The following is an 8,906-nucleotide window of genomic DNA, read 5'->3' on the forward strand; positions in this document are numbered from 1 at the left end:
TTTTTTGGCCACCCACTGGAAAAACCACGGATGGAGTGGGAGAGGCGTTTCTGCAGTGACCCACCCATGCAGCTCTCAACTTCCCAGCCCAACCTTCACCTTTGCACTAAATTAAACACTGTCATCGATCACCATCTTTTTTTTCTTTTTTTTCTTTTTTTTTTTTAAAAAAAATGCTTGGTTTTGATGGAGGCTGGGTTTTCTTTCCCCCCACTAAATCCTTCTTCTTTCAACCCTGCAGGTCAGTGGGATGTTGCTGGCTATCTCAACAAAGCAATAGTAATTTCTAAAAAGCACTCTGTGATGTGTTTGGCTGCCAGTGTCCAGGCCCTGGGCGTGTTTTGAAGGTTTCGGTAGATTAGACATCGAGCTTAATAAATGAAAAAGACCATTAAATAATTTGGCAGGGCTGAGCAGGTCATCTAATTCCTCATTCAAGACACACTCTGTAAATATTTGGGTACCTACAAGTGATGGGCTTTCTATTTGAAGTACTTAGTGGCTAATCTTGGGTACATATAAACCTTATTTAGTTTACAATATTTGTACATATTTTAAAATGCATAAAAACTAGATTAGCCTAAGGTAGGCTTTTATTGGGGCTTTAAAAGTAGGCTTCCCAACTTTTAGAGAAGAATTGCAGCACTGTAGATCAGCCTTGACAGCTGCTGCAAGACTGAACAACTCTTGAAAGCAATTGACATTACAGATAAAATTTAATAATACAAAGAAAAGAAGTGTTTCCACATTTCCATCACATCAGATATACGCTGACAATGACAATAGGGCCAGATTCTGCACCAGCACCAACAAAATGGGTGGAGGAAGGAGGGGGAGGAACTTGGTCAACCAAAAAATAATCTCCAGGGACCTGATCCACAGCCTAGAGGTAGCCAAACCCTTCATGTTGCTTTTTTCAAAGGTCTTGAAAGTATCAGTGATGCGCCTCCTTTCTAATGTTTTTTTGACTGAATCTGGATACTTGATGTCCATATAGTCGCAAGAGACAACTAGGCTAGCATCAGAAACCCAAGAGTACTTTCAACTCTGTATTTTATTACCTGCTCAGTCTTATTTAAGTTTCTGGACTGCTGGGACCAAAGTGAAGAAGACTGCTCTGTGCATCTACCTGTATTTTGGAAACACATCTAATATCTGTGTTTGCAAAACAGATGCCCATCCAACTCTATTACAGTTCCACTACTCTCAGCTACACAGATGCATATGGGTAGACAATTCTCTAAACACACAAACAAACCCCAGACTTTACTGTAGAACAGGTACCTGCTTTGGAGTACTAAAGAATCTACAAACAAGGATCAGCATATATTGTATTTCTCTGATTTGACCTGTTTGGAAAAGTTCTAGGACACAACAGGTTGATTTTCATAAAAAACAAGATACTAGTTCATTTTCTATTTGCTGTAGGTTCTTCCATGTAACTCACACTAACCTCTGCACTGATCTACGCCAATCTGTCTGGTGTCCTTCCTATCAAGAGGGTGATATCCCAGTCCACTTTATTATTATTAGTTGTATTTCAGCCAAATCAAAGGAACTTCAATGTAAACCTCACCATTTTTCGTTCCACCAGCTGCTAGAGAGTCCAGAAGACTTCCTAGTGAGCAGACACGGGTTCATTTTGACATAGATGATGATATTTTCTGGCTTGTTCAGGGTTTTGTTCCTTTGGTTGTTTTTTTTAACAAGAACTGGTTATTCAGGAACACTGTGCAAAATGCCTTCTCATGCCTGCTCGTGCAATAGCAAACAAGAAGCAAGCAAAGAACATTCATTTTCTGTATGGACAACCCTATAACATTGGTGACCCCAAGCTTCAGAGGTGTTTGAGAAGTGGAAACCCATCAACATACCCATCCTTTGCAGTAAACACAGCCCTGTGCAACCTGGCACGTGCTTATTGACCCAACCATCCTGGGAGGATATTATTATAAAAAGGCTCTTGGTCACAGATACTTTAAACCAAATGTCAAATTATTTTTGCACACTGCAAATTCCTCTGGATTCAAAACCTCGGTAGAAATGCTTCCTCATGTGGCTGGAGCACACAGTGCCAGCCCAACGCTCCAAGAGCTCCAGATGAACAGGAGTGCTGCCATGGCTTTTGCAGGGAGAAATACTGCTTTTGGAGAGTACCTGTTACCTATTTCCAAAGGTAAACACCATGTGCAAAGGAAGAAAGAGAAGAAGGGAATTCTAAGAAGTGTGTTAAGTTGTTCCTCCTGGGAGTTTGGCATGAGCGAATGTATTAAAAGAGCTTTATATTAAAGTGTGCGTATATTTTTAATACCTAAAAAATGCATTAATAAGAACAAAAGGTCTTATCCAAGCCACAATACCTAGATGCATATAAAATTCTGCATTTGTGGAGTAAAACAGATTTAAGCCAGACGGGCTGACCAGCAAAAGTTGGGAAGAATGAATATAAAAGATGAGAACCCTAGCCAGCTCCAGTCAAACATGATGGAAACAAAGCCATCATTTCTCATTGTCTACAGCAAGGAATAAAATGCAACATGCCGTGAAAACCCCAATATGTCAGCATCTTTTGAGGCACCTCTACACATCCAAGTGCTTTGGAAGGTCTCACAGATATGACAAGTCTGACCTAGGATGACCCAGCTTGAATAGAGGGAGAAGAAAAAAAAAAAAAAAAAAGAAAAAAAAATTAAATGTGTCTGTGAACTCTGCAATACTCAGGGCAAATGGATCGTGTGAAAAAACACACTGTGGCAACTATTATGTTTTCAATTACAAATGAAGCAAACGCAGTTTACTCTCTCGGTCAGCGGGGTTTGGAAGGAGCCCTCCCTCGCCACGGCTCCTCCGGGCTCTGCCTTCGAGGAAGGGCTCGGACCACTGCCCAGCTCCAACAAAGCTCACAATGTGGGAAAGGGGCACGACACCCCATTTCTTCGGGGGAAAATCTGGGAACTTTCTTCCAAATTGATGCAAGGGTGAGCAGAGCTGCTGCTCCCCTTCATCCACATCATCCCACTGATACCCACTGACTGTTAATATTTCCCCATATAATAACAAATCTGCCCCAGTCCATCAACCTTTATTCCAGAGGAAACTTTTGTGGGCTGTAGGTGTTGTTTTAATACATAAAATATGAAGCAGAGACTCTTTATCTCAGCTTACTGCCCCCAAACACCACCATGTATAAGCCCTGGCCCCTTCTCTTTGCACAGCCACACCAAATCCTAACAAAACCGAGTGGAAATATAAAACTCAAGCCAACAAAATGCAGTTGACAAAATTCTCTGGTTTTTTTTTTTTTTGTGGTTTTTTGTTTTTTGGGTTTTTTTTTTTAAATCAATAAAGGCGTAAAGCTTTTGAAGCAAAAATAAAGCCAAGTTACCTGGTCAACATCAGGTCCCTTAAAAAAAAATTAATCTGCTGAATTTCGCAAGCTTCCTCTCGCCCTTCCCAGAGCATCCCAACCAAGCTGCAATTAAGCACGTTTTTTGGGAAGAATAGCCCCTGTGCAGGAGGCAGCAGAGCCCACGTCCGCAGTACTGAAGCCTGCCCCAAGTAGCTTTCTGACCCAGTTCTGTCAATGTACCTATTGTAAATGCAAAATCCTTCTTCGGATTTGAAGCAGCAGCCACCTGCACAAATAAGGCCGGGTTATAACTCTGTAACCGAATACAAGCACTGAAAGCTTAAAAAGTTTGTAGTCCAAAAGGCACTTCTGACCTCTTCCTTAAAAGTTCACTAATCACTTTTAATTCATAATTTATTTCCTCTTAATATACTTGCTTTATATAATACTCCCCCCTTTTTTCCCCCTCCTCCTTCTCCTCCTTTCTTTTTTCTGGAAGTTCCCCAGGAGAAAATGGTATTACACAACTCCCTTGATTAACTGGAAATTAAACTTTTCCCCCTCGGTAGTCGAGATTTGGTAGAGTTTCCAGGATATAATGCACAGTACATAGTGCTGAAAGAAAGGCAAAAAAACATGAGCGCGAGTGGAAATGATCTCAAGGCCCTTCAAGTGATGGGGGTTTGATCTCAGGGGTCCCTAGAACAGAGCTCAGTAAGGCTTTGCTTATTCACCAATGGGTTAAAAAGGTGGAAGGTTATCTCTCTTCTCTCTCCTCTGTATTTTGACTGCAGTGACTGCATAAGAGCAGCATCTTAATATATATAACAATAAATTATATAACTGAGATTGCACTTGGTATCCAGGTACTATATATATATATATATTAAAAAAAAAAAAAAGCTCCAAATTAAAATAGCTTTGTTTTATGGGAAGGGCAGAATTTGCAGTGGAATCACAGTATCACAGGGGTTGGAAGGGACCTCAGGAGATCATCCAGTTCAACCCCCCTGCCAAAGCAGGTTCCCTACAACAGGTTGCACAGGAAAGTGTCCAGGTGGGTTTGAACATCTCCAGAGATGGAGACTCCACAACCTCTCTGGGCAGCTTATTCCAATTGCTGCCTTGGCCGTGCTGCCCACAGAAGTTGGAGTTACTTTGATGGAAAGTAGTTGGGAATGGGATGCTCTGGCGGCAAGTCATCACCAACAGTGACAGAGGTGCCCACCCCATGCTGCTCACAAGGACTTACCTACCCTGACCCATCCACCCCAGACAAAAATTATTTGATCCCTGAAAGCCAAACAGATTTTTATTTTTCTTTATTATTTTTTCCTCAGGACAGCACGGTTCCACACTGCACATCATCCCCCTAAGAAACTGCATATTCTGCAAATCCAGGTGACACAGCAGTGTCACTGCAACACCTAAAATTTCACCACACCCTTCTGCAAGCACAGGGCAGTGCCAGCAAAGGGGCCAGCCACTGTGGGCATGTCCACCTTGTCACACCCAGTGTCACCACAGCCCCTTTCCCACACACAGCCCAAACCCCACCGAGAAGGCTGCGTTTTGCAGCCAGGTGACATTTCAGAGCCCAGTTTCCTTAGGGGACAGAATAAATTGGGTGGGCACAGGCAACGGCCAAGTCTCTATTCATACTGGCTCAAGGGACACAACATGTACTCTGCTCTTTAAACCTAAAAAATGGATAACTCCCAATTTCCCTTTCCAGCCCCCCTGTAACAATGCTGTGCCCTGCTGTCAAGGAACGTGTGAATAAATTGGGGAAAAAAGGTTAAAGAAGCCCAAGGGAACAGCAGTCCCTTTTTCTTTATTGCAGTTAATTTTGACAAAGGTTCTTCTGTTTCCACTCCCCTTTTACTTTTTTTTTTTTTTTTTTTTTTTTGGAAGGGCTTCGTGCCAAGTTGCATTATTCCTCTTCACCATGGTACTGCCATGAAACCCGCCTGGTATGTTTGCCTGAAAATCGCAGGTTTTCATGGAAATTGTTTTTATCTCAACAACTCCCTTTGTCACTTCAGACGTGAAAAGAAGAAGAGAAGGGTTCAGGCTCAAATCCAATCCCAGCAACAAAGCATCTACGGAAAAGCACCACAATCTTCTTCCAAATCCAGCATCATGAAAACCAGCCCTCCCAACAGAGCAGGAAACCCCCCAAAAACCCTTTTACCACCTCCCTCGTCACACCGATGCAACCGCAGACCCGTGCGACGCGCTGCAACCCACTTTGTACATCCTCTGGTTTAAGTTCTTTGATGCTTGGGAAAAAGCCCATACCATCGGTGGGGTTGTTTTGAAGGATTTTTAAATGGAAATATTTTCTTTTCTTGCAGCCCATCATGGCAACCAGAGCCTGCTGGCTCCAGTCAGCAAGGCAGGAGCTCAGCAGCTCGTAGGGGGTGTCCTCTATTTCCAACCTATTTACTGCTCCCTTCAGAAAGGCGCCTATAGATGCTCTAGTTCTCAGATGGGAGTTTGGAGAGACTCGGTTATTCAACAAACCAACCCTTTCTAAATGCTGTCAAAGGAGTGATTTGATGCCTTTCAGTGCTTACTATACAAAACGCTGAAAGACCAGCGAACTTCAAAAGCCGCAGAAGCGGAGCTGGAGTTTGGCAGGAGTTCATTAGCTGCCTGTGTCCTTCTGTGTGTGGCTTGTAATTACATGCAGAACTGATGCCAAATCCTCATCTACCGAGGGGTACCAATTAACGTGCTGCTGGATGATTCACAGGTAGCTCACACTGAGATTTATAGAACCTGTGTGACAAATATTGCATGCTTTATTATTATTATTTTATTTTTAAGCTAGCCTTATTTTCCTCTTTTCAAGTTATTGTACAAGTAAGGTTTTGGCTGCAAAACTGGGACTGTCCAGTTCATTCCCAGGCGATATACTGGTGCGCCTGATCCTGCTGCTGTCTTTGCGCACCAGCATCTGCGAGGACACGCGCATCCCTTAGTGCACAAGCCAAGGGTTTGCAAGTTGAGTCACCTACTGTATTTTTCCCTTTGTATAAAGCATATTTTTCTGCTCTAAGGAGGGAAAACTCTAAAATTGAGGTACAATTAGCACCCTGTACTTGCCGTTCCTGCTGCTTGTACCCTCTGACTCCTATAGGTAGTAAAACCGTAACAGTAAGAACTTTAACAGCAGCCGGAGAAGCTGAGAGAGCAGGTACCTAAAAATGATAATGTACCTCTAGGGGGGGGAAATGTATACAAAGCTGCATCTCCTCCAGGAAAAGATATCAGTTATCAGACCCTCAGATACAAAAAACCCCAAACAAAACAACAAAAAAACCACACACAAAAAATCCAAGCCCTTCTCTTACTTGAGATCTGCATCCCTTTGCAGCCAGCTGGCTCCAAGTGAAGCCCTTGGCAACTAAAACCTTGGGAAGTCAAACACAACAGCACGGAAACAAACCTTTTGTTTTCCTGCTTTTTCATTCTTGTCTTGTATTGGATCTCCAAACAGAAATACAGGCACTGATTTCTCAAGGGGAAACCATGGGCCCAGTGGAGCACCTTGGCACTGATTTGAAGCAGATCTCCAAGCAGGCTGGTTTGCCATCACCGTTCACTTTCCCATGGAGAGCAGGAGACCCAGCCCTCACTTCCTTCTTATACTTGACTTCCTACTTTCCCAAAGCCAAGGCAAGTCCACTGATCTTCTCCTCTCAGTCTGCAGCATCTCGGTGGCCTCCTCTCCCCAGAGCCACCACAAAATAAATGGCACATGAGATGGGCATGATTTCAGATTTACTGGAGGTCTGATTCTCCTGGGCAGAAATGAGATTGTAAATAGGGGCAGAGAGAATTTAAAGAAATGGCCAACCTTGATGCAACACTGCTCCCTAAGGTACCAGCCACAGGACAACTATGCACTCAGTCATGGGTTTGGATGCACTATGGATATACATATAGCACCCAGAGACCCTCATTAGCAGTAATTTGATGTCTTCTGCTCTTCTTCCTTTACCTTTGTCATACAGCTTTTCCCAACAGCCAGTTTCTATGTTAATTTTTTCTGACAGTTGTTCAGCATGCAGAAACCCATGTCTCCTACTCTCCCCTCCAGACATCCCCATTTCCATACATTTTCCACTCTCCATACAAGAAGCAGTTTCTCCATCACACTTCTTGATCCCATACCATTGCAAAACACCTTCAGCCCTGGGGGACAACTCAACGCCAGAAGGGTTGCAAGCACAACCCCAACGCTCACACCACTTTATCTTTCTAATAAACCTTTCACTGCATTTGACACAATACAGGTCTTGTCCAGCCATGAAAGCTTTCTTGCTTATCAGGAGAATTTTTAATCAACTATAAGGGAAAACATGGCCTGACATTTTATAGCTTCCTTGCGCTTTGCTTTTAGATGTTTCGGTTTCTTCCAATTTGTACTCTCGCTAATCTCTTTAACTAGGGATCAGTGGAAAGCCTCAAGTTTTTCACGTCCAGCAGCTTCCCCCAGATAATCTGCAGGAAGAGGAGCATGGAGGGGCTCACAGTGAGGTGGGAGAAGAAGGCACCAGGCACCAAGCTCTCACACTCACTGCAGGTTCTGGGACATGGTTTTGTCCTGGCCACAATTACTAAACAACAAACAACGTCTGTGGGGAAGGGTCATAAGTAGTTCAGCTTTCCTCTATTAAAACCATCTGGTGCCTATAAAAAAAAAAAAACCCAACTGGTTGGTTGGGATGGTTGGTAGCACCTCCTCCCTGCTCGGCTCTCCCTGGCACTTCTCAAGAGCATGGTGGCACCTGGAGGTGCTACAGTGAGGGACAGGGCTGCCATGGGAACAGGGGTCCTGGCAGACACACACCCCGCTTTGCATCCCTCCTGCTGTGAAGAAGGTGTTCCAGCATCCACCTCACTTCACGTCCCTTTATCTGAGCCAGCATCCTCATCCCTCCAGCACCCTGACCTCTGGCCAGAGCACCCTGGGTGAGCCTGTGAGCAGACTATGCTTTCTGAGAAAAATAAAATGCTGCTATGAGACCAACATGGGACCCAGCAAAGAGTTTCTCCAGGTGGGACACACCAATGGGACCACCTCCAGCATTGACAGCAAGAGGCACTGCCAAACCCACAGGGGATGGGAACCTTTATTTAAAAAAAAAAAAAAAAAAAAAGTCATCTCCCTCTGCCTGATTTGGAGTAAAAAAAAAAGGGGGGGGGGGGAAAAAAAGGAAAAAAAAAAAAAAAAAAAAAGAGAGGAGCACTTACAGCCAGTTCCCCAGCCTGTAACACAAAACCACGCTGTGCTGGGAAACCTTACACCGCGCGGCATCCAGCTCATGTACTCCTGCTCCACTCGCCGCCTCCCGGATGCTTCCCCAAGCCCAAACTGCCCTTGAGAGAAGCCAAGCCTCAGCCTCTGCTGAAAAGCCTCTTTGTTTGGATTCCCTTTCCAAATCAGCGTATCCTGAGATTGAACTCCCTCCCACCCCTCTGCAGGGCTTTTTAATGTTCAGATGCCTTTGGCAGCGGCCAGATTCGCCGGCAGGGTTGCGGGCCT

General features: G+C 44.1%; 1 protein-coding gene across 1 annotated transcript in view; it reads right to left on the minus strand.

The window, feature by feature from the left end:
* LOC104522857 (phospholipid phosphatase 3) overlaps nt 1–993 on the minus strand; it is a 25,864-nt gene extending 24,871 nt beyond the window's left edge. Inside the window, exon 1 of the mRNA XM_010165265.1 lies at nt 872–993. Coding sequence (XP_010163567.1) covers nt 872–993 — 122 coding nt within the window. The remainder of the gene's footprint in view (nt 1–871) is intronic.
* Nucleotides 994–8,906: the final 7,913 nt, after the last annotated feature.

Source organism: Antrostomus carolinensis, unplaced genomic scaffold, assembly GCF_000700745.2.
Source record: "Antrostomus carolinensis isolate BGI_N321 unplaced genomic scaffold, ASM70074v2 scaffold13230, whole genome shotgun sequence".
Taxonomy (NCBI): domain Eukaryota; kingdom Metazoa; phylum Chordata; class Aves; order Caprimulgiformes; family Caprimulgidae; genus Antrostomus; species Antrostomus carolinensis.